Genomic DNA, 27,121 nt, shown 5'->3' with positions numbered 1-27,121 from the left:
ACATTTGTTCATCCTTGAAGAGAAAGAAATGACATAACAATCTCCCTTTCTTCAAGAAATAATCAGGTCTTTTTTTCCTAGTCTTTGTCTATTCTCATTGCTCTCTATAGACTCAATTCCAGTCAAAATCTCACTGACACTGAATACAGAGGAAGATAAATTTTCATGTCTAACAGACTGTTCCCTCTGATCACACATCTCAGAATGGTATTTCCCCCCCCGCCCCGGCCCCAAATTCCCACTGTTAACTCAAGTCTATCTTGTGATTCACTACAAACCTGAGATCTACATTCCTGGGCTGCAAAGTACCCAATTATTTCCTTTGGTGACTAAGCATGCCTAATGTAATACCTTGAACTTCTTGCTACCAAACCACACGGTTTCTCCCCCTGATTGAATCGCCATCGAGATTAATTAAAACACAGACTCATCTTCCAGTGTCATAGGTCTCGTACTGGAAGTTCCTCCCATCCTGGACCCGAGGTAGAAGGGAAAGAAAATGTAATTGGAATGGGAAAGATGCTGAGCCTAGTGTGATAGCAGACAACACAAACACACAAGAACTAGAGATAAAAGTGGGAAGCCTGTGGAGAAAAGGGAGTAGAGGTAGCTCTGTGATCACCACAAACTCTGGGAATCAAATTCATTGTTCCTGACTCAGCATTCCTCTGCTTCTAAAAATATGTGTGAACTCCTGGCATTTTCCTGGGAGGAGAGTTCATGGAAGATAACAACCTGCTATTGCTGCYATTTGTAGCGATCCTGCTGCCAAGAAAGTCAAGGATCTGTGGTGTGAATCTCACAGTTCCAGTCCTGCCCMTTATGTTCATGGGGAATCACAGCTTTCTGATTGAATTTGTTTTTCTTTTTTTTTTTCCAGTTATGCTTTCTAAAGACTGTAGAAATCACATTTAGCCCATTCCTATCCCACTAAGGGTGCAGAAGAAAGGCAGAAAGAGCTGAAGCTCCTGTTTAACCCAATATCATTCCTAGTGATGGACCACAGGGTGGCCGATGTGGGAACCATTTGTGTCCTTTGCGTGTTTGCTTGGCAGAACCATATTCTGCAGTCTTACTTATTGTAAAGGTTGTATGAGCAAACGCACTGAGGACTCCTGCAAGCCAGCAAGCCATGCAAGGTAACAGCTTTGGAAAGGCAGATTTCAGTCTCAGATGTTTCTCCTCATATGGTCTTTGGGAACTCCCTGCAGAGCAAACTCACAGTCTGGTCTGAAAAGTTCATTTGCCGCTTGCTGAGTATCCMAACTGAAACACCTGATGCAGGTTTTCCAAAACACCCATAAACACAAACAAAGTCATCAGAGGTCTATTCTGAGTAAAATGTGTTACAGAGTGACCAGGAAGGTGAAAAGTCCATCAGAAAAAATCCAACTGAAACTGGGGACAGTTTACTCTGACCTGACCATGCACCAGCTTCTTGACCAGAATAAYGGCATGGTTGGTGGAATAATGCCACCACTTTCCCCATAGAGCCATGGCAAGAAAAGAAATGGCTGGAGAAACAGTCAAATATCAAACTGAAGTGGGCTATCTCTCTCTCTCTCTGTCTCTCTTCTGTGTTATATACAAAGAAACAAGTGAAAGCCTATATTCATAGCAGAATCTGGAGTGGACAAGAAGATGATCATATACAAAGACAGTGATATGAAATAAAGTACCAAATTTCTATTTAGTAAGTGATCACATCAATCCTGTGCAGTGTGGCAGGCAGTTGTCTTTCAGGATGAGGCATGCATTCACTTATATGGACAAATTAATGGAAAAATATCTCAAAACTTTAGCATTTGAAAATAAGAGAGATGAGATAGTGAACTGAGGGAAAGAGAAAGGGAGCATGAAAAATGAGAAAAATTGGAAAAAGAAAATGAAGAAATACATGAAACAATCCCCCTAACCAATAAGAAAAGAGTATCCATCTTTGGCATAGACTGAAGGAAAGTCAGACTACAAGTTTGTGCACAACAAGCTACACATATTAAGGATATCACAGGATATCACAACAGTATGGAGGAGTTYCAAACTCAGTGCACAGAAAAGAGGTTTCATTGTCAAGCCTGCCTCCAGTTTCGTATACATCCAGTTTCATATATATCTCGTCAAACCTCATCGACACTGTAATATATATCTGACGATCTCATCTTTACTTTCAGTGTGCTCCACTACCCTTAATGAGTTTAATTACTGTTTTGTATAATTAGGGTGCTACAGGCATAATGTGTATTAAGTTTATATTATTAAAAAAAAAAAAAGCTAGTGAATGGGAGAAACTTAGGCAATGAGCTGAAAACTTCCCTGGGAAAACAGAAGAGATTAAATGGGAAGATGCAAGTTGGGGGATTCCTGACTCAAAACAGGAGCTCTTTGTTCTGGATGAGAGCCATGAAGCTGAAGGCCAGAAGAAGAAAATAGAAGAAGGCCAGAAAGAAATAGATGGTAACGTTTCCAAAGACTTCAGAAGGCTTCAGAGCTGGACTAAGGAGCTAAGGTCAAGAGAGCAAGCACAAGTGGCTAAGATAAACAAAGTAGTACACAGTTTACAGGAGAAATACAACCTGTGGGATTCAGAAGGCAGGATTTAGCTCCAGTGTCCTCAGCAAGCAAGGTGATTTGTCAAATATGAATAACATGTACAGCTACTATTCTTAACACTAGCATCCTAACCATCTACTCAGGACATTTATAGAAGAAACAGTTCTCATCTAATTTCAGTGCTTTTTTTCCTCCTGTTACATAAATATTTTGTTAACTAAAACCTCTGTGTAAACCTTTCAACAAAATGTGTCTGAGTGTTAATTCATTTTAATTGAACACTAATTAGATTAGGACTCAGTCAAATTAGCAACCAGGTCAAGTGGTTAATCTTAARTTACTATACTTACTGAAATGTCCAGATTAAAATAATTTCTCTGTTCTGGATACACATTACAACATGGAACTTTGCTACAGGAAAAACACCAAAGCTGTAAAAAGCTAAATTTAAGACATATATGTTGAACTATTTTTTTTTTTTTTTTTTAATTTTCCCATTCCCTGATTTTTCTCTCCCAACTGGTTAAAAGTTTTACCAAGGAGACAGTGAGAATAAACAGAACTCTCACCTTCAAAATGACCAAGTTAGAGGTCTCTCATTTTAATTACAGGTCTCACAACATTTTTGGGCTAGCTTCAAAGCTCACAATTACCCAGGTGTTTAAAGGATTGTTACACATCAACAGCCATTTACCAAAGCATTAATTACTATAAGTCTCTAAAACTTTCCTCAGCTGAACCTTTTTGTTTACTTTTCTTCAAAGACAAGTTGACATAATAGTCTAGACTGCCTAACAGCACTTTCTGAAATGGGAATTTTGCACAGAAGTGTGTGGGATTTTTAATTAATGTACTTTCAAAATACTCTGTGTACTTCAGGATCTGAGCCTTTAGTTTGTACTGATGTCAACCTTCAGTAAAAATTATTCTGCCCAGAATAAACTATCAAAATTATTTGCTCTTATCAATCAATAACAGAGTAAAAGCTGCATCCACAACAGATGCAGTCTTACAGACTTGCTACACAGACAAAATTTTGAAAACACAGCCTTTCAAAACTGTAAATCTTCCACCCTTCAGCAGAAGTTAAAAGCTGCTTTCAATTAAAAAAAAAAAAAAAGTTTTTTATTTATAGAACACCTTGTCTGTTGAGTTTACACAACACAAGATTCTGCCAACAGATACAGTACCAACAACTTGGTATGTCTACATGACCATATTGAAAAGATTAAAAGGCACTATATGATCTTAATTAATTAGCACTCATCATCACAGGCAAGGGAATACCAACACCTGGAATGAACTTCCATGAAAAGCAAAGTGAGACCATGTCATTTCATGGAAGAAAGCAAGATTGAGCTTAACTGATCATCTGATTTTGAAGAAGTTATATCACCCCTGAGCCTGTGGAATAAGCTACGTGCAAGCTCTACAAGACTGCCTTGGAACATATGAAGAAAATATTAAGAGCTATCAGCCTGCAGATGAAGTTACTTTCTAGATGTAACAGGAGATCAGCAGTTGGGCACTAACAGGGAAGGACTGATAGCCAGGATGAAGGATGAAGCACAGGACGGAGATGCTCTGCAAGGGCTTGATGATTTGGTGCAGGAGGAAGGAAGCAGSGAAGCTGCAAAAGCAGCAGCAACCCCACAAACAAAGCCAACACTGGCAATTGAGTGTAAAGGTYTCCCTCACATCAAGTTCAAACTCTTGAGCTTCACAGCTCTGAGGCACGAACGTTTTGCCAATGGGAACTGTGGAGAAAAAGAAATTCTCCCCAGACCAAGGGATAGGAAAGGTATTTCTCATTTCTTGGCTAGCATTTAATCACCCTGAGGGGTAATCTGGTTGTAATGTAGTATGCTCAGAATTCAAATGCACTTTGAACCATGAAGTTGGGGACAGTGTTTATCTTTCTCCTTTAAGAAAAGAAATAAGGCGAGGCGCTTAGATGGTATTCTTTGATTTTTTGGACAAAAAGACTAACTAGTTGTGAGCTAGTAAGCTTCCTCTAGAATAACTTTAACTTTCAAATGTCTGAAAAGAAAAAAACCAACCACTCTAAAACACATTAAGTCGCATATGCACAGTGGGAGTTGAACTCAAACGCTAACAGACACTTCTCTATAGCATCATGGAAACAGCTCTATAATATACAAATATATGCACACTATATACAAATCTGACCTTAACTTGAAACAGATTGATGCTAGCTTTGTCATTTATATTACACAACCCATTCCAAAATCCAGTTGAGGACAGTTATTTATTTTCTAAGCTATAAACACTGCCGACGAATCAATTTGCCCTTTAGATCAGAAGCTCAGATCCTATGTGTATAAATATCTTGCTGCAAAGAGGAAGACTTTATTACCACTGTAACTGGCAGCTGAGAAACAATGAACAGCTTTAACCCTTAAGGAATGAGRTTCAGCAGAGGAACCTGTCTCCTCRCTCAGTTTGGAGGGCACACCTACATCGGTACATATCTTATCATATAGGAGGAATCTTTTGGCACATCAGGTTCTCCTATTTCATTCTGGGGGCAAATGAGACTGTTTAATAAACTTTGACCATTAAAGTACCGTATCTTCCTTTGATCATTAGCATAGGCCACTGCTGCACGTTTTTTATAGATCAGTTGTTTGGACAGTGTGGGAGTGTTCGGAGGTCTGTATAACAGGATATTTACACTTGAAAACATACTAATGATCCAAGCCAAGGATTGACATCTTTGATCAAGCACAAACTGCCTGCCYTCTTTAGCCCTGACCTGACACCTCTCTGGGTGAGAGCAAGGAAGTTTCAGGAAAGAAGAAGAAATTAATGATCTGCTGCCAGAGATAAACTCCTTTCTTTCCTGCACTTCTAAAAGTCTCACTTACATGGTAAATCACTCCCAAAGAGCATCGGAAAGCAGAGAGAGCTTTGCTGGTCTTCCACAAAATCAGTATCTTTGAGATCAACCATGCAAGCTTCTGCCTCTGCCTCAGTTCTGTCTCAGCATCACACAAAGCAGAGGGTGACAAGCTGGAGCATCACCAGCTGAACCACCAGCTGAGCCAAGGTGTGCTCCTAAACTGCTGCTTTGGCAAAGCTCCCCCACTTTCTACACACCAAAACAGTAAAAAAAGCAGCCTAGAACTCAAACAGCACAGTTTGAGAAACTCTGGAAGGTGAGAAGCTGAAAGCAAGCAGCACCAGCTGGATGTACCACCACATTGCCCCTCTTCACATCAGACTAACCCACTGCCTGTTTCAAAGTCTAAAGCTGTGCTGAGCAAAGCAAATGTCACTGTGGTTCTGTTTAATAAGCCCATTTTCCACACAGTCAGATATCTGTGTAATGCACATTTGGTCATAAGCTTCATCTATCATAAAAGTTTTATTAATCTCTTTGCAGCCTTCCACTGACAAGTCCAGCAGTTTGTGTTAGGAAATAACATAGCTGTTACCCCTGGTTTGGTTTTAAAACAAAAGCTTAGTTTCTAAGCACATTTTTTTTTAACCTTACAAAAGGGTGGAAGGAATGGGGAGATGAAAATATTACTGAATAAGTGAGTCAGTATTAAAAATGTTTTCTTTTTTCAGAGAGAATGTGCTTAGACCACACTGTCCTGGATGCATGCTTCGTTGCCTGCAAACTCCATGAGTATCATTTTTATATTTCTGATGGCTTTAAGCAGGAAGAGCATCAAGTAACTTCCTGRCAATCTCTCATTATTCTCATCCTTTCTGCATAGACTCTTATCTAGAACACAATTTTGAATGGGCCTGTACAATCTTTGTCATCAGACCTGTCTATAAGGAGGAAAAAAAAAAAAAAAAGAAGGATTTGATAACTTAGAACAGGCAGCCGTGGTACAAGTGTACAAGTGTTAGGCTCAGTTCTGGGTATGGTGGAATGGTTTTAGCCATCATGCTATGTCTTGGGGAGCTGTCAGAACTGCGTATGACCCGTGTGGATTGGAGTCTCATACATGGGTGTCATTTTCTGTTCAAGTAATGTTGAATTAAGTCACTTCACTGCATTKTCATTCGCACTTGAATGTATTTCATTAGCTACCAAAAAGACTTAGGAAGTTTACTATAGAGACTAGACAATTGTCTCAAGACAATTGTTAACCTCATAAAAACAAAGCTCAGCTTTGAGTTGTCTCTAGAGACTAACAATGTTAACTGAACAGATATCTCATACAGTCTGCAGAGATGAATTTTCCAGATGAAAAGTAAGATCTGACAACAGAATAAGTTGATAAAGGATGCTACTTCCATTTTTCTTCAGTCTGCCAGTTCACTAACAAGAATTCACAATCTGTATGGACTCTTCCTTATATAATACAAACACCAGGAAATACCAAGTTGTTACTCAAACCATTAGTCTAAAGGAAATAAGACACACTTCATTTATTTATTTTTTTAAAGCCAAAGTCAGTTGTTATTTTCTGGCTTTTAGGATGTCTGCTAGAACACAACAGAAGCCTTAGAAGTATTTAACAAGCTTTTTCTTTTTTAAAAAAAATGTTTTTATGATTGTTCCTTCTGGAGTTGCAACAGAAAAATAATACATTTTACATTATATTCCAAATCAATTCATTGAGACAAAAGAAAAAAAAAAGGTAGTAACAAGTACCTTCTAACAACTAGCTTCTAAATTTCTAACTAATTTTTCTAGTAAAAGCAAAGTGAATTGATGATCAAAAAAGAAAAAGGCACTCAAAGGATACGGCATCCCAGAAGACTCTGAGACAGAAGACAGTTTTTGTCTCCATGCACAGATGGTAGTAAACTGCTAGCCACAACTTCTTAGTATGTGTTTTCAAGACTGTTCAAAACCCCAAAGACCACCCGTGTCACCAACTTGGCAGCACATTTGAATCTACAAGTCTACAGAGTCAGAACCTAACCTGAAGGTAACACTGGAGCAGCTTCTAGGATCTCATTATAACTGTCTTTTTATAATTGTATGTTTTAACTTAGTGCTGACAATTAACATATATGTACTCTCATATATATGTGTATTTATATACAGATATAGATACAGAGAATACATATATATAGCCATACATATTTTCATATATGTTTGTGTGTCTAACAGTCATTTAAGAAAAAAGGAAAAAGGGAAAAAGAGAGAATGTGCTTGTTACAATTTCAAGATTTAACAAGCCCCATTTAGCCCACATCTGTGTAGATGAGAATTGTTGTGACATGCAACMACCCTCCCTTCTACTCTTTTGCATAAAAAGAAAAGGAGCTTTGGGGCTGACTGGATAAGTAAGAGATTAGTAATGACTTATAAAGCACTCTGGGCTGCCAGTTCAGGTCTTGCCCCTGTCACTAGGGACTGCATGCTCCTGGCAATTTGGTCTACAAAACTGCTTTATGACTCTCAGCAGAAATGGTAGGATGCCCTCCAGCACACACAACCAGCAGCAGAAGGGAAGCTGGAGATGCCAACTGCTCAACAGCTCCGGAGAGAAAGTGCTCTTCCACTCCAATCGCAGATGCCATCCCTGCTCTGCATTTACAGAGCTGGCGATCACATATAAATGCTGAAGTATACAGTGCCTCAGGACACATATCCCAGTTTTGAAATGCCATCTGTTTTTTTGAAACCTGATGTAACGTCCTGCTTTGGTGACTTGTAAAGAGAACTGTATTTATTGCTTTCAGCAACACTTAACAAAGATTTCCCTTCCACTCTGGTGATGGGATCTGCATTTGTGAAATGTAAAACAGACCAATGATCATGAATGTTTTGGCAATACAGCTAATATCTACGAAATCTGCATGCGCATGGGATTTCTATCAGCTCTGAAGAAAATGTGCATTGATAAAACATCCTACCTAGCAAGCACACCACCTGGAACACCTCCCGCCAAGTAACAACGCAATAAGAGAACATTGTCCTCATATAATTTGCCCGACACCCCTATTTTCAGTATTTCAATTTCCAGGGACACAACTATCAGCTGTCTGAAGTCTGAATTACTTACAACAGTAATTCATCAAAGGATTGTCAGTGGGAGGGCTGAAGAAAGAAGCAACAGAAAGAAAGCACCAGGTAAACTTTCACAGAGCAAGGAATATGTCCCTTTTTAAAAAAAAAAAAAAAAAAAGAAAAAGAAAAGAAAACTGATGTTTCCTATTTCTTTTTCTCTGCCTCCAGCAGGAGCAACAGTTACAGTGTCTATATGTTTCATCAAGAGTTATAAAACCCTTCCAAACTTATTAATTAATAGGCTATATATTAATTGACCACAACTTTCCATTGTTTTTTTTCCTTGCATGATTCCCCAGCCACAGAAGTTATGCCTTTCAAATAAACCCATCCATTTACCCTTGTTCAGATTTGTGTGCCACCATTTCTATCCCAGCCTCTCTCTCACCTATCTCACTGCCACTGAAAGCTTAGACTATTTTGTATCTACAGTATGATGCAATGTTCAACTGTAGCAAAGGCCTAGCACGTCTGGGCTGTTTGTTTGTTTTGTTTGCTGGTTTCTTTGCTTGTTTGTTTTTGTTTTAGAGTAGAAGTTGGTCAAAACCTCACGCAGACAATATCTGATCTACAGGGCACCAAAATTTTAGCAGAAATACTTGTGTATTTTATTTCAATCTGTCTTTGGCAGTATTTTTAAATGCATCTTATTGATACTCCCCAAAAAAGATTTAAACATCACTTCAGTATGACAGAGAACATCCCCATCAACTGCTCATTGTATTTTCGCAATGAAAAAAAATGAAAAAAAAGAAAGAAGATGGATAACCTGGATAAGTCTCCCAGAAAAGTAAAAAACTGACATTTCTATCTAAGGAACCATTTCATTTACCATTTCTCTTTATATAAAATGGTAAAATATCATAAGAATCACTGTTAATGGTTTTCTTAGTCTAGTAAAAGTTTGATAAAGTTGGTATGCTTTAAATTTAAAAAGATACAAGTTGTAAGCAGGTGAAGCCTGCATGAATTACCAGTATTTTTCAGACTTTTATTTTTAATGCTTGTATGCTTATTGTGAAAGGGGATATGTATAATTCAGTTTGCCTAAGTAATAATAGATTTTAAATTCTATTGCCTCATGTCAGAGACTTGGTTTATTTACAGACAAGAGAAGTGCTGYGGATGAGTGATGCCCTGAGCTAATATATCACAGTGTTTCTTCATTCTGCACTCTCCTGTATTCCTTTCCCACAACAGAAGTGCCATACAGTATCACACCCTGTCAATCCGAGCAAAAAAGTGGTAGCTACTTMGCTGACTTGCCAGCTCCTCAACCCCAGCGTGAACCCACACCCTCACCCTTCACTCAAACAGCAGATAGTGAAGTAGAAGGACCACTGCTTGCCTACCGGTTCTGATGTTCCTGTAGCACTTGATAGATGCTGATAAGGAAGGATTGGTTTTTAAAGCTCCCCATGACACAGTCCTTGTAGATTCGAAACTCAGCAGCTGTGACGGCCTCGCCCTCAGGAATCTGAGACAAATTAAATTTGAATTCCTTGTGGTGCCGCTGGTGAGGTGTGAACTCCTTGTCATATTCAACTGCAGATGGAAAGAAAGAAGAGGAAAATAAAAAAGAAGAACCATGACTAAAATTTAATAACAAAATGTTTCCACATGCTGCCACCTGTTTCTTAAAGAAAACAAAAATCATATTTATTCTGCAAAGATAGTCTTGACAAGTGCTGTGAAAGCTTGTGCAACAACAGCCTTTCTAGTGCAGGTCTTTCAAATACAATTTAGATAGGGTTCATCTTCTCATATACTTTGGGGATTTTTATACTTCTTAAAGAAAAGTCAGCTTTGACAGGCAAAATATGATAAWTTTGGTCCTGTTTAAAACACCCTGTAAATCTGAACCTGTGACCTCCCTAAGCATTTTCCACCTGTGGATCTCCAGTTCTTCAGAGCATTTCATGAAGCCTTGCATTTCTCCTCTAGTAGAGGAGATGAGGCACTCCAGTTTGCATTAGGACATCAAGGCATAGACAGAATAAATTGTTAGCATATGGTAAGTCAATTCACAGCATGTSCTAAAAATTGCCATCTCTCAGCCTCTGGGTTTGAACGGTAGTCATTACATGCTGGCTTGTCACCTGAACAAGACTAACATGACATTTATTTCAAGGGTCAAAGTTAAAACCTAAACACACTTAAAATCTCTTCTTTTTGCAGAAGTTTATTTGAGAATGAGAGAGGAAAGAGGCAATGAACTCTTTTGCTTTCTTCAGTTATCTTCCCTGAGCTTTGACTCCTCAGGTTGCCCATAGTGTGGAGTGCAAGAGTGCAAGTCTCAAACCAGAACCACTTCTTCTGCAAGTAAATGCCTTAGGTTTTGCTTTTTCTCTGAATGAGGTACCCCTTACAAACTCTGCTTCTTGCCCCATTCCTCTTGTGTTACTTGATTACAACTTGTATTTGTCTGACTTTAATTCATTATTATTTATTCTGATTTCCTACCAGAAATTGCTTAAAATCACAACAGATTGTATAAACACACATAATTACATCTTCAGAGCTCTGAAAAAGAAAACYTAAACCCATGAAATTGTTTCCGCCACTAAAATGAGCAATATATTTAAATTATGAATATGTTCCCAGTATGAATATGSTTGGGAACATGGTGAAGTTCAGAAGTGGAGGCAAGGGAAGGACAGATTCCTCCTAATATTAGCCTTTGTGCTTTCTGTTGCTTTTAAACTGCAAAAGCATTCACAAGATGAAGCTCATAGCATCATATGAGGCAAGTAGCCATCCCCATTTTACAGTTGGATACTGAATCATAGGGAAAGGGATTTGGCCAAGCACAGGCATAGGAAGTTTGAGGCAGAGCCAGGAACTACAGGCAGCTTCCTTGAATTTCACCGCCTTACTCACAGGTTACCTTCCATGGAGGAGACACATCTCCCTGGCATTTCCAAAACAGCCTACGGAAACGTTTCCTTTTACCTTTCCCACCTGCCTATTCATKGTCATCCTTCAGATCCAGTTTCCTCCAAACTCTCCCCCTTTTCCCTGGCAGCTGGGAGCACTTCTTCCATTTGAGCTGCCTCATCTGGCTGTGACTGTGTCCTGGCACCCTGCATGACACTTAGTCACATCCTTCTCTTTGAAGCTTGCCTGGAAATCTTTTCACCTCCACATGACTCTCATGGAGCATTTTGTGGTACACAGCACTTAAAAGATACTGCATTTGAATGCTACAGGGTGCAAAGGTAAGATTGCAAACTGCTGTCCAAAGTTAGGCACTCTTGCTCCATATTTGCCTATACAGTTTAAAGTCAATTTACTGGCAAATGTGGGTGCCTAGATCCTGTGACCTCCAAAAAGGAGCTGTACCACCCACTCTCTGGGTGAGTGTATTGACACAATGGTATCATAAACTTCTAACACCACCTAGAAATCTGTTTTGAAATGGTGCTAGCCATCTCTCATCAGCAAACTCTACTTCCCTTAAAGTGTATACCTCTGGTTTTAATTGGGAATGACTCTAAACACTCATCTAGTTGGTCTGACTCGCCTGGACACAGTCTTGAGAAACGGACTGAGCTGTCTGGTTATTCTATATCCTGACTCAAGTGCAGCAGGAYGCACTTCTCAAAATGGACTGGCCATGTATTTTCAGAAACTTGTAGGAGTCCAACCACTAAGAAGTTGTGCTTGACTGTTTCTAGCAGAATGATGTGTCCAGAATGGCCATTTCACTTGCTGCTATGAGATGAGAGGATGTAATTAATGGTGAGGGAATGTCTAAATCAGTTATTTTAAAGAGACAGAAGTATGAAGCAATAATTCTTGATTTAGAACTTGCAAAGTCCTTGTTTATGGGTGCAGCATCCAGGCAAAACTGAAGTCCACCTCCTGCTTGGTGGGCCGGATGAGCCACCCTGAAGATGAGATGCACCACCACAGCCTCGCAGTGCATGTGGTATCTTCTCCCTAAGGCTAGCCACAGAGGATGACAGCAGGCTGTGCACRTGAAACTGCCGGCAACAACCCAACTGAGCGCAACAAAAAGGAGGACAAAGAAGAGCAAATGGAAGGGCTTGATCAGAACAAACAACAGACYCTGGAAAAGGCAATTAGGAACAAGAATCACAACAGGAAATCTGACAGGGTGCAGGAAAACTAAAATTACACTGCAGAGAAATAATAAGAGGGATATTGTATGCTTCCTGCGAGTCATGGCCCTACACCAAGATGTGACTTGGCCTCCCAGAGCACACAGAGAGTGAAGAACTGTCCCATCTGACCTGTAAAAGGGACACATAACAGAGCACAAGAGGCTCAGAATAAGCAAAAAGGTTACTTTCTGATGTTGCTTTCAGACCTCAAGTCAGAAGGATGCCTTGACCTCCTCCCACGTCCAATACAAAATGTTAGCTTATAAGTGGCCAAAATCTAGTCCTTTAAATCAGTATTCTCCCCTATCATCCAAAGGAGACAAAAAAGCTCCCCAAAACCCAACACCATCGAAACAWCCACTACAGAACATCAAAAGTACATTCAGGTGCAACATTTGACTCTGAGTACCCTTTCGGAGTTTATGGCTTTTTAGATGTGTTTACAATAATATTTTCCTGTTTTTAAAAGCTTTCTTCCTTTATTTTGCTTGTTTGAAAGCCCCACACAATCACAAAAGCTGACTAAATGGAATACAGGGGAAATGTTCAAAGTGATTTTATTATCAGGATTAGCAGAACAAGCAAGCTGCATGGCATAGGCAAGGAAACCTTTTTGTACTCTTTCAGATTAAGTTTAGCTGTTTCTGTTACAAAATACAGGCATGTTCAGGAAAAAAAAACTTTTTTTTTTTTTTTTTTTTTGAAGTTGAAGGTATCCTCTCAGCTACATACAGAAGTGTCCCTACAACATTGTGGGATGGAAAAAAGCCCACATTAAGCTTGCATGAAGCAAGTACAAAAGTTTAACAAGTTGGAAAGCTTCTCTGGCTATGTATCTTCCCATGATACAATGGAGGGTGGTTTTTTTTCTTCGTGGGAGTGGTGAGATATTTAAATTCTATATACTTATTGTCACTCCATCAAGTTAATAATCAACTGTTTTCATTCAGCAAGACAGCTTAAAAATATAAAATGCCAACAGTTCTTCTCTGGGGGCTTTTTACCCCCTGGAAACAGTTCATTTTTAACAAAGAAGTCAAGTTTTAGAACAGTAAAATTTGGAAAGGCAAAATCTGAGCAGCTCGTTCCCAGGATTTCCCAGTTTGTATTGCTATCATATTACATCGCATCAGATGACCTATTATTCAAAATGCAGACAGTGCATGCCAAAAATGCAATGCAACAACAAAAAGGAGAAATCATTTCTCAAGCTGCTTTCCAATTTTTCTTTCCCCCGCGTGAATTCGTTCAGGTTGGTTTGATCAGTGAAATGTTAAATCCAAAACTAATTTCTTCCTGGAGATCGACACATGCAGGCCCTAACTTTGCAAATCCATTGCTGAGAAAATTAGCCATGCTCGTGGCCACAGCAGGTTGAATCAAGTTCCTGAGCTCCACTGACCTTTCTAAACCTCTCCCTGATGTTTGTTGGGGCATCAGGGAGAAGCCAGGCAGAATTAGGTATTGTAGCATCATTACGCCAACTACTACTTCATAAAATGCATTCTCATCATCATATTATTCTGAATATTACTATTTGCTTGCCAGTGTTGTGCCCTGTAGCCAATTCCAATGCAGATATGCATGTACCACRGCAAGTTGGGATGGGAGGAATTACTGGACAGACCTTCTTGCCCATCGTGGCACTCCAAGCCAAGAGCYGTGGGAGCAGCCAGGTCATCGTGCCGCTCTGCCCCAGTCTGGCTCAGGCCACCGATGCGCCTTCGCCTTACAGACCACGCAGGGTCTGAGCTCTGGACTCCGGGAGGGGAGCGCTCACCTCTGCGTTTTTCATTACAGCTTATTTCTGAGCGCCAAGACCAGCTGAGCACATATGAACAGTTAACAGAGAAGCCTGCCAGTAGCTCTTTACATTCCTCTCAACAAATATTTTTAAATACTATACAAACACAACACTATTGTTGAGAAGTTAAAAAGGCAAGAATGTCAAAATTAGGCTTTCTGTGGTTTTGAATTTTGTGTATTCTAATTCTAAACCAGTGTTGCAATAGCCAATTTCAGCACAAAATGTCCTTAGTTTAAAAATAACATAGCACTCACCATACGTTTACTTTTAAAAGCACTGTGTAAAACAATTAAGAAATTAACACAATGCATCTGTTTTTCTAACTATACCATTATACTTCTATTTGCATGTATCACATACACCTTGGACTAAAGATAACTAACCCTAATGATTTTAAGTAAAACAAACTCCTTGAGCTTAAGCATTACTTGGAATCTCAGGTAACTCCTATGCAGTAGTAACAGGACAATAGTTTTTCCTGAGTAAACATAGTTCATATCCAGAATACCAGCACTAAGTGTCCTCATATTTGGTGGTTTTCCTCAAGTTCTTGGGATTTGAGAAAAGCAGCAAGTTGAGCGTTTGGTAAAAATGCAAGAAGTTCCCAGTTAGGTGTCAATCTAAAAGTCTCAGTAGCGCCTTTAAGAAAGTCTCACTACCTTGGAGATAAAGACAAAAAYATATATTAAGCATTTACTCAAAACCTAGATCTCCAAAAGCACATAATAAAAAAAAAACCCTTTTATTATCTATATAAAAAAATCACATTTTCTATGGCAACCTAATTCCTGGAAAGATGCAGGGTAGGAAGGAAAAGGATTGAGGCTGCGACTACTTGGGATGAGATATTCTGCATCTGTTCTCCCCAGCAAATCCAAAACTTCTTGTACCCCAAGAGTTTTAAGAGCAACTTCATTCTGTTGGACAGTGAGTTGGTACGTGGCCCCACAGGGCCTTCACACAAGAGCTTCAAACAGATTTGGGATTAATGAGGAGGACATCACCTTTCCAACACCCTTGCTGCGATATGCAGTGTTGCTGCACTGTCACCCCAGACAGTAATGCAGCCATCAAGAGGAACCACTGATGAAGTAAAGATTTGAGTAAAGATTTGTAACAGCATACAGAAGCGTTCTAGAGGTGAAGGAGGCGAGTAATTAACTTTTCCCACTGACAGCTGGCTATGCTCTTGGCAGGACAGGCAGCTCTTAAACAGAAAAAGCAAAGAAATTTAGAGTTGACTTTGGCTTTCTACCTTTTGTTTATCCCCCTAGGCCCAGTTGAGGAGACCTAGAGACAACAGCTAGCTATGCTACCATAAATATAATGCAATTGGAAGTTAATGACAGCTTAAAAACAACAGTAAAAAAGATTCAAGGCCAAAAAAACTCCAAAAAGGGTGCTTTCTTAGAAATAGCTATAATATTGCAACTGGGCTGCCACAATATAAAGTGGATTTTTTCCACTGACTTGAGTGGAGCAATGCCAGCTTACATCTGATGAAGACCTGGCTTTATACTCAGTAGCTGTGAGTGCCAGACCAGAATGATTCAGAAAAATAACCCGTGATTAATCCAATCCCAATGTCATTACGGAGATTAAATTTAAACAATAGCAAATCACTCACTAAACATAACATTCTAGAACAGTTCTTTAAAGGAGGAGGGCCTTTTACTTTTGATAAAAAAAAATATATATACAACTGAGCTCCTCTTTGTTTCTTTGTGCTTGGAATCAAGCTGGAATCAGCCTGTAAAATCAGATTAAAACAGTTGCACAACAGCTTCCTTTCAGGATTCTTGAATCAAAGGTAGTTTTAAAGTCAAAATAATGCACTAACCAAATATATAACACCCAGGGGACACCGGAAAGTACTCAAAGACATTTTCACAGTGTCCACAAAGATGCCTACTGTATGGCCAGCAACACTCCTCGCCTCCGCACGGGAAACCAGGCAGCAACAGGGACCAGCTTCCCTCCGACACGTGAGGGGAAGAACGGATCTCCTCCTGTACAAGGAGATCCCAGTGCAGACTGCCTGGGAGGGGTGACGCAGCCACAGGCCCCTGGCATCTCGGCCGCAGACATCCACAGCCAGGCATCCTGCACGCTCCGTCTCCCCACATGCATCGCTCTGCAATAGTATGGACAGCCTCCTCCCTGAAAACACTAGCAAAACCAGCATAAGCTGGCACATACAGCACTGCAAACAGTGTTCTATCCTTCAAAAACCAAWCATCTCACTATTTCAGTGTTTTTTTAATCAAAGCACTACTGTTTGCATTCTTGTGGCAACATTAATGCAGTTCCCACCRAGCAGCCGATAAGGACCCTTGCCTGCAAAATCCACTCCTTTGGAGCAAGGGATCTCGAGCAACTGAGTTCCAAAGTAATTTATGCTTAAAATAATATTATGCTTTTCAGAAAGCATGCATGCTTCCCATTGAGGTTTCACGGGTGCAGCGTTTCCTGAAGGAGCGGGTGCCGTGGGCCTTGCAGCAGCGCGGCGCGCTGGGAAGCGTTTGGCAGCTCTGCGTGGGGAAGGCGGGCGGCATTTCTGTGGCGTCGCCACCGGACGCTCGGGGCCTTCGTCTGTTCCAGCGCCCACATCCCCTGTAACGGCCTGTGACACTTCAAGCCATCTGTGGAAACCTTCCGCTCCTGGCGTTTCCCATCCTTCAGGCTTGACACAGGTCATGCCGCATTTCCTCTTGGAAGCATCGTTTCAGTGGCAGCTCCCTGGAACTGCACAGCTGCCCAAGCCCTATCAACTGGATTTTGAAACATTTTCAGGAATTTTTAAACAGTGCAGCAGTTTCCTGGCTTATCTCATATCGTCTCTCAAAATTGCCTGCCTTCCAGTAGGAATTTAAGGCAGTCTGCTCCAATTTAATTGCGCATTTGACTTAAATTTGAATGCTAAAGTTGTGCAATGTGGAAATTGTTTTTAAATTTATGCCCATTTCCCTGCGTTCTCTATTCACTGGGGAGCTTTAAAATTTATTAGCAAGACTGTGAATAAATCAGTGCCAAACAGCAATACAAGCAATGCAAAAACTATCCTGAAATCAAGTTGAACACCTTCTTGTTGAGCACTAATCTCTGGCCATCACAGGCATGTGTGAGCAGTTCATTTAATAACCAAGCTGAGAACGATAGCCCTTGAACACAGTGCAGCCTCTCCCTTTTAAAAATATTGCCCAGGATTTAAAATGTTGTAAATTATTGAAAATGTTTAATCCAGCATCCAAGCATAGCCCTTTGGACACTGATACACAAAAATAAATAAATAAGSCACCTCAATTTATGACACTGTTTATAGTTTACTCAAACTATCTCTGTAGCATTCATTGATATCACTTGTGATATCACTTGTGACTCRCTCCATCAAACATTGTGCATTAACTCAGCATTAGTGTTTAGTATTATATGCAGGACTYCTTTTTCAAACAACTGCATTAAACACTGTTTAGTTAGAGACAGTGTCCTGATGCATCACAGAAGGTTGTGAGGAACTGTCTGACTACTCTGTGGAAAAGGGCTGTAAGAAAAAGAGATCATGAAAGGAAGTAGAGTGGGTATCAGCTAAAGAAAAGATATRGGAAAGAGAAGAAACACCAAGCTTGAGAAGCTCAGAAAATGACAGGAGAGCTAGGGAAGAGTAATAATCGCTCTCCAGAGACATCACAAATTAACATTTAATGCAACTACAGAGCAAATGGCTCAGCAAGGGTCAAGGCCACAAGATTTCCAAGCTCTAAAGACCTAGGACAAAGAACACGTGAAGTGTTTGAAGAAATGTGAAATAATTAAAATTACTATGCTGTTCACCTGCATTTGTCTAAGCAGTAGGAGTTTGGAAGTGATACCCCCATCTCCACATACTACGTGCCACCTTGGCTCATCTTGGTAGAAATGGTTCTAATGCTCAGAGTTTAACCAAGATTGCAGATTCTGAATCTCTATCAATCCACAAAGATAACCCCCAAGCACTGTCTGAAAGAGCCTGGAGGACATCACACTACACAGAAACACCAAAACACCCTTGCATCTAAAAATAAACACAGTATTTCTTGTGTTGCCCTTCTTAATTATTACTCCTTTTTCAACTTTCTTCTGCCATGGGGCTGACTATTCCATGAACCTCCCTGAAGATTCAAGAAGACGCTCCCCCAGTAAACTCTGTTAACAGAAATCCAAAGAGCCTCAGCACCAAACGCTTTGATCTTCTGACACTATCTCAAATTACTCACTAATAGTACCAGACAGGCTCATCTGCTCATATGTAAGATCTAACATGGAATTTGGATAACTGCAAGGTGTGAATAACCCTGTTCTCCAACATGCTTTTTCAAGGTGCCCCTCCCATATCCTTCCCCCCCCCCCCCCCCAAAAAAAAAAATCGAAAGGAGGGAAAAAAGAGAAAAGCCAGAAAGAAGCAAATTAAAGCCTTATCCCATTCCCAGCCTCCTCCAAGGACAAAGGACTGCGAAGCCCCTTAGGGATCTCACTGCACAACCCTAAAATATGTGGGAAGCATTCAAGAACTCTATGGAAACTGGAGAAAATTTTACATAAGACCAAAATCCTAGCATATTTTACAGTCATTATATCAGATGTGCAGTCACTGTTGCTCTTTCCAAGGCAGTGACTTCTTGCAAAGCTTTCTCTCCACATTTGTCCCATGTTGTGTGCTGTCCCAATCACACACGACTTCCCCTGACACCCTCTGAACTTGACACCTCTTGAACCTGTGCAGGATCACAGCCTCACTCGGCATCCAATATAATCCTGAGTTCACACATTTCCAAACAGGCGTTATTTACACAAGCACACAGGAGTGGCCACCCTGGGTCAAATCAAAGGTCCTTTCAGCTTGTCTCACACTTGCCAAAAGCAGATGCCTATAGAAAACTAAGGACAGGACAAGCATATGTGATGCTTCCCCAGAGAACTCTCCTAAATGCATTACACTTATTCCCATGGCTTCTCCCTGACCCCAAAATGCTCGCCCTCCGCGCATGATCAGAGAGGCTGGCTCTGTCCTGACTGCCCGGGTTTTGGGAACCTGGAAACAGGAGCTCTCCCTCCAGGCAGTGGAGTGCTCAAAGCCAAAGTGCACAGCAGTCTCTCTGCCTTGCACAGGAGCAAGTCAGTGCTCATCAGCCACTGCCTGTGGTGSGCAGAAAACACCCATGTGAGAATCCCACAGGAGTCCCCAGGCAACCACCTCTCTGGGGTGCCCCATAGGACACTTTGGAAACAGGCTCCAGGCTGCACAAGATAAGCTCCTATGCATGCATTTCCAGACAAACCACAAGAAGGATGTGGCCAGGGGAACCAGGGGAACTCGTTGCATGCCTCAGGTTGGGAAACGGAGGTCTCTTGACCCACCAAATTGCTGAAATCCCTTTTTTTTTTTCCATCCTTAATCTGTCCACTGAGCATGCCAAGAGTGTGCCATTTGGGAGGTGACTTTTCATTTTCCCCTCTGAAATCCTGTCAACCAATATAATGATGTTATGGAGAGCCAAATAGCTGTCAGACATGAAAAAGTATGCAATCACTGTGGGCGGTTAGAGCAGAGGTCATAAAATGGTCATTAATAGTTTTATCTACCTGCAGCCTCTCAGTTTCTCACAGTATGTCTTCAAAAGGAAAAGAAAAYGACATCATACAACTTCAATGATCTGCGTAGGGGTAAAGAATTTCAAAGAATTTCATCCTTTTAAAAAAATCCTGAAAATGGTAAAAAAATTAAAAATAACCTTGACAAAAAGCCACATCTTGCTTAATAGTTTTTCTCTAAGCTTTTTTTTTTTTTTTTATTCCCATATTCCCCAATGACTACAAATATACTTGGAATGTTTCTGTCCATCTGATAAAGCGATTGGACACTGCAGCACAATTTCAGATACTCAGCCTGAAAGATACACAGCTTCTGTTCCTGGCTGTAGCTCCCAGTTCCCAGCTATGTTAGATGASAGCGGGACTCAACACTTTGAGAAAGATAAGAAAAAACTGAATGGAGTATGAAAAAGTAAGAGCTAAGGAAAAACACTATTAAAAAAACTATTAAAAAAGCATTTGTGGCATCGATCCTTAGTTCCACATATTGGCCTGACATTAATACAGTAGCATAGCTGGGTAGTTCACCTGAAAAGCATCCAGTAGGAAGCAGGCAGCCTCTGCCAATTTCTTTCTCATATTTTATTTTTTACCTCTTTCACCAAATATACAAAGCAATCCTTATGATTTAGGAATTTAAATTGAAAGCTACATACAACTTGTCTTCGAGTAATAACACCTAAACCGACTCAAAAAAATGGATTTGGGTTAACTAGTAGGAAATTAATAAACCACGTTAGTTTAAAAAACAACCCAATATATAGATGGTTCTGGCTCTTTTTCCTTAAGTTATGAAGTTCCTGAGGACAGAATTAAAAATGAATGACTGCCTCCCACCACAAGAGAGAATGTGTTAAAATACACCAACAGAGATGCTTGCCCACAGATTAATTTTTTTAAAGATTTGGCTTGTATATCTTTGCGATTCATGTCTGGACTGTTTGGCTATTTGAACATTTTTCTGCTCCACCCAATTGAGCCTTGTCATCACTGATTTTATTTTTCCGCTCTATGTCTCTTAGCAATGCCCTCTCTTGCCTTGACTGGTCACATCCCATCTTTGGAGAAAAACACCCAAGAGTCTCCCAACTTTCAGTAAAGACTAATAGATATATAGAGATACATTCAAAAAGAAAACCCACAATCAATTCCACTTTAATCTTAAAATATTTTTCTGTTGTCTGTTGTTATCTGTTGTCATGCTTGAAGTGTTTTTAATGTTGTCAGCAGCTGGACTGCGCAGACTCAAATTTTAGTTTATGACTCAGTGTCAAGCAAATTGATTAGAAAAAAAAGCCTTTTTACCTTTTTTCTTTTTTTTTTTTTTTTTTTTAAATTACTGCAACATGGTAGTATGTATCTGAAACTCATAGAGTTCCAAGGAGATGATTATCGTACCTTGTACTTTAAAAAAAAAAAAAAAAAGTTTGTTTTAAAAAGAAAATTATCAGCTATTAAAAAAGTTGGATCAGGATGACTTGTCAACTTTCTCTTTACAAATGTATAGAAAGGGAGGAGATTTGATAAGCAAAAATATTTTTTAATACACATATATTAAACTAGTTTTACCTTACTAAACTAACCTAACCTCAAAAGTGGGGTTCAGGAGGGCATAAGGGAGAGTTTTTATTGCAATTCTCACAGAGCGAAAGGTTAAAGCTTTATATAACATTTGCATATTGAAAAAAGACAGGCGATCACATTGCATGTCCGTGTTCAGAACTTCCTCCAGACAAAACAGGAGAAAACTAACCTAAATGTTGTATAATCAATGTTATTAGCTGCAGCTGCTATCATACTTGGAGAAATCTCCAACTTAGAAACAGCACCAATGAAGTACTCCAAGATGAGTAATAATTTGCTTGATATTAAGGGAGGGGGATAAAAAGCACTTTGAAAAATGTGATCTCTGGTACAATAACAGTCTCTCAGAGAATTACTAGTCAGAAAACACTGCAGGATACCAAAAAGAAACACGCCACATTGAAAATGTTGCCTCTAGTAAACAGAATTYGGGGAGGTGAAGGGAAGGAAAGCCCTTGTATTTACCTAACCCTGTGAATGCTAATGCTCACATGTGTGTTGTAACAAGACTGGGGACTTTGAAAACTCTAATCAGTAGGTGCATGAGCAAATATTTATTCTGATCCATTCCAACTCTCTGCGGTTTGTAAATCCTCCCCCCCCAAAAAAAAAAAGTCTGCAGAACAAACTAGTCTAGACCACAGATTTTGGCTACTTCATGCTGTTTAGAAAACTACAGGAAATAGGCCAACTCCAAGGAGTTTTTGGTAGACTTTTTTGTTTTTTTTTCCGAAGACCTGTGAATATCTGATGTATGTGCACTTGTATGGGCAGTTTGAGAGAATTCTTTGGGGCATTCTTTAAAGAGTAGTCACTGCAATATAGAATTCCACATACTTGATGTCTCAATGAGGTGTTGATAAATAACCTCTTAGATGCTTTCTGACCCATGCTTTTCATCCTAAGACATTAAAAAAGAAAACTCATAATAACACCTTTGTATTTCAAGAGTCTGAAGAGTTTCCAGCAGCATTTTTCTCTCTCTGTTACCCAAAGCACGGAAAGAATCACTTTTTATCTTTTCATCAGAAGAAAATCTGAGCTGGAAAATATTCTAGATAAAGGATTATCTTTTGGAGGATAGCACCTATTTAAAGTGTTAGAAGATCTTTCTATCAAGTTTTATAAAACCCTTTCTATGTGACAAAAATGCATTTTCTGCCTTTATCACATGGAAAAAAAATCAAAAGCTTGAGCAACTCTACTTTAGGCTGTGTAAGAAAGTCTGGGTGCTTGCAGATCATGTAGGCACTGAGATAAAGTGGGAAATACATTAAAAAAATACAGATAAATGCTATATATTTTCTAATAAGTGCTTCTAAAAAAAAAAGCCAATGCCTAACAACAAAACTGATACAAACCTTACTATGTATGTATTCTAACCTTATGTTCTTGTATCAATTTTAGGAAAAAAGTGTCTTTTTTCCCCCCTCCCCCTCTGCTATCACTTTTCCACTTGTCCACATGAATTTGTGGTGGCAAGAGCAGCAGCGATGCTGCAGCAGTGGCTGGCTGAGTTATGCTGCAGTCAGCCCATTTCCCACTGGACTGACACTAGTTGCATCTCACGAAAAAGGCACTGGGCACAGCCAGTGGACTGACAAAGTGACAGCCCAAATGACTTAATATTATTATCCTGTGTGATTTACTCCAGTCATAAATTAGATTTGGCTTGGTTTGCCATGGCTAAATCCTGCTTGGATTACCAATCATAAAMATTCATCTCTTTAGACAGTTACTTGAAACAGCATTAATACTTAGGCCTGCTGTCCTCTGCACATTGCAGCTCTCGAGTCCTGGTCCAGGAGCTCTCCTCYTCTAAGCCCTTCCCTGCCATTAACTGCGGTCAAGAGGAGAAATGTCCCAGCATGTGGACTGCTGTCTCTTGGCACCTCTCCCTTTCCAAAGGGACGACCTTCCACAGGTACTCRGGTTATTAGAGTGCTCTGTAACCTAGGCAACCTTTCTGATTTTCCAGGTTTAATATAAAGCCACCCGCACCACTCTCTACAGTGACCAAGAGCAAGTCCTAGCTCCTAGCACTGCCACACCATGTTGCCACCTTTTTGACACAGTAAAGGTGCCAACCAACACAAATGCTCTACGAACCATAGCATCTGCTAAAGTCCCTGTGTTTTTGATCTCTGGGCACCCTGGAAAGCCCATTCCTACATTTTTCCTTGTAAAGTGAAATGGAACAAAACAKAAGAGTCTTTTCCTGCTCCCTTCTTATATTTCAGTTGTGGCAGTTTCACAGTTAGGCTCCCAAGGAATCTCCATCAGAAGTTTGATATCCCCTCCTCCTATTTAAAAATCCCTTAAGAGGTCATATTCCTATCAGAATATATGACAAAGAATTTGATGATCCCAAACCAAACTTCACAAACTAGTCTATAAAACATTAAAAATATTAAAAACATTAAAATCCTGCTAAAATTTTATTTAACACTTGGTTTTTTAGACATAAGAGTAAAATCAAATGCAAGTTGATTCAGTCAAAACAATATTGATATTGTAAAATAAAACCTCTAGATTCAGCAGTTCAGCAGTAGATTCAGTTGCAAATAAGAAGTTACAGCACATTTTAATACTGTGAACARAATTTTCTAATATTTAGACACAATGTTTAGGAGCACTAACTGAGGTGAAAAGGCCTGCAGTCTGTAATTCATACAGACATCTGGTTCACTCTGTTTTTCATAGCATTTTAATCCTTTTCAGCGTCAGTGTCTCCATTAAAAGCTAAATGTAAAGTTCAAAGTAACATATCTAGTGATCTTAAAAAAACTAGGACTACGATAGGCCTAAAAAATGAATTTCCACTTCCAAAACACAAGTCTTCTGAGTGAATGCTCTTCAAAATCAGTTTGGTACCAAAATATTGCAAGATTAAGCTACCAAAATGGAAATTCCAGAAAAAAACGCTGAAGCAGGAAACTTMATTTTAATAATACACAGAAATTCAAACTTGCAACAAAACATTAAATGAAAATATACAAATTTCCCAATTTTACTTCAATTAATTCTGAAGAGGTTTAATCAATTCTTTTAGTGAGATCAGTTTGCTCTTAGGACTTATTTAAGCGATATTGCATTATTTTTCAACAGAAATCAAAATTTAGTCCTGAACTGTTCCTTACCCCCAGTCCAATTTCATCTAAGACCCCTGCTGTAGTGCAGGGTGCTTCTTGGTCTGTCATCTCCACCAAGGAAAGTTGCATCTCCAAAGGGAGATAAGACTGATAGAACAGCAGAGCATTAGTAAGTAATATAGGGGAAAAAAAAAATCCACCACATTTTCCCCAAAACTGCTTTGACACCCTACCATTGGGTTGCATGGTAGCACCACAGTGTTTCTGAGATATTGGTATCATTTCAGATACAAATATCATCATCATAATAATTTAGTTATTTATAAGGTAGTGAATGAAGGAACATAGGTGTTTCCTCTTATGGATACATTCAGAAAATACTTTCTGGAGAAGCAGGTGATGTTCCTCTAGTGATTTGAACCAAGTGACAGTGGGGTAGATTTCAGGATCTACACCATGTTGAGTGAAACCGCCCGTCAGAGACCAGTGAGGCTGGGAGCACAGGAAGACTGCTCTGGTTTCACTGAAGGCTTTTCTTTTATAAGCTAGAACCCACACAGTCAGTGCAACATAAGTGCACTCGAAATGACTTTCCAAATAACACATAAAGAGCCTAGCTGAACTGCAGCAACTACAAGAAAAAGTCTTACATCCACTTCTGCTTGGGCAATAAGGCTTAACCTAAGCAATACCAACTACAGAAGCAGACATGAGTGAGTTATCTGAAGTAGTGGAGTCAAAACTGCTCATCTCAGCTAAAATCATTGTATGACTTTTTCTTTTTAAATTGATATAATTTTTTGATATAATTGATTGATATAATAGCAACACCTTTCACAAATCCACAATATGTCTGCTTTTATCACAGCATTGTTCAATGAAAATCCACTTTTACAAAGCAACCTCTCTCTGAGCTTCTTTACCAGCTGCGGATATTTGCTTTTGACATAAATATAAACACCATCCTGCTTGCTTYTGGTATTAGAAAAATGCTAAAACCTTGGAAAATCATGCTGCTTCCTCACAATTCTTTTCTCTCTATAAGATGAAATACTTCGCTGGCATCTGTAACAAATCTATATTTAAAATACCAGTAGCATGCTGGACAAGCAAGGCAATCTAATCCTGGAAAATATTTTACTTGATTTTCCTGATTTCCCAAAAAAAATTGGCTGAACTTTATTTGGCTGTCCACCACCAACAACTAAAAAAAAACTGACATCTGCTTTTTGACCTATGTAGGTAATAAGCATTATAAAAAGTTTCCATTTATTTAGATTTCACTTTGCATTCCCACACAGCAGAAAACTGTAACAAAATTTTGCACTTGCAGGAAACAGCATTCCAATCACAAGTTATAGTACAGGATGTGCAAAGGGACTAGAAAATAAAATCACAACTTAGGTTCAAATACTGCATAATCTATTTAACCCAATTTGGGGCCTTTTATGTATTTGGGTAGCACAAAGTAGAGGCCTGATGGAAAAGTCTGGCTCCACAAGCCTGATCCACCTCATTGAACTCATGCAAACACTGAGCAGTTGACAGATGCTTTCAACCAAGGCACATCACGAGGACCTGAACTCAGACTTTGAAGGGAGATTTGAAACAACCTGGACCTTCCTACACATTGGGGAGTTCAAGAAGGTTAAGCCTAGGAATAGCCACCTGCACCTTAAAACACTTCCTTTTAAGACACAGACTATTCAATAGAATATTTTCAAAACTTTATGCTACTGTATTATAAGAGCTAGGAGTGAAGACAAAATCATTTTGATGTGGTCAACCGAATCTGAGGTTTGTCTCCAAATAATTAAGATCCCCYGGAACAGTGTGCAAATGCCCTGTGTATTCTTCCCCATTCTTTGGCCTCTGAACCTTTTCCTATTTTCCCCACCAGCCCAGATAAAGCTTCTTGTTCAGATAAAAACCAATCCTCCAGCTGCAAAAGCTTAACAGACATGCTCACAATAAATAGTCCCTCAGGGGAAAAAAAAAAAAAATCTCTTGCCATTGGCTTTCTTATGAATTCTAAAATTCCCTAATGAGTGGGATGTGGTTGGTGGTCAGAGGTATCTCCTGCATACATGTTTTCTATGATGTCCTCAGAGGAGGGAAAGGGTTGTCTGCATTTGATTTCAGAACCACATTTTCATCCTTTTCTGCCTGTACCCAACCACAAAGGAAAACAAGATTCATGCTGTGCATTCTTTTCCCAACTCATAAGCTGCTCTTCCATTTCTCCTAAGGGCTGCTAAACCCCCTACGCTATAGAATCATAGAATGCCGAAGGTTGGAAGGGACCTCAGAGGTCATCGAGTCCAACCCC

The 27,121-nt window shown here is 39.6% G+C and overlaps 1 protein-coding gene across 1 annotated transcript in view; it reads right to left on the bottom strand.

Annotated features, from left to right (window-relative positions):
* BMP6 (bone morphogenetic protein 6) overlaps positions 1-27,121 on the bottom strand; it is a gene marked incomplete at its 5' end in the record, with an annotated part of 89,885 nt that overhangs the window by 14,514 nt on the left and 48,250 nt on the right. The window contains one exon of the mRNA XM_026044782.1: positions 9,907-10,099. Within this exon, the coding sequence (XP_025900567.1) occupies positions 9,907-10,099 (193 nt within the window). The remainder of the gene's footprint in view (positions 1-9,906; positions 10,100-27,121) is intronic.

This window comes from Nothoprocta perdicaria, unplaced genomic scaffold (assembly GCF_003342845.1).
Source record: "Nothoprocta perdicaria isolate Ctin4 unplaced genomic scaffold, notPer1 scaffold_382, whole genome shotgun sequence".
NCBI classification, from domain to species: Eukaryota; Metazoa; Chordata; class Aves; order Tinamiformes; family Tinamidae; genus Nothoprocta; species Nothoprocta perdicaria.
Note: the sequence above shows the minus strand (reverse complement) of the source record. Positions and strands in the feature narration are given on the sequence as shown.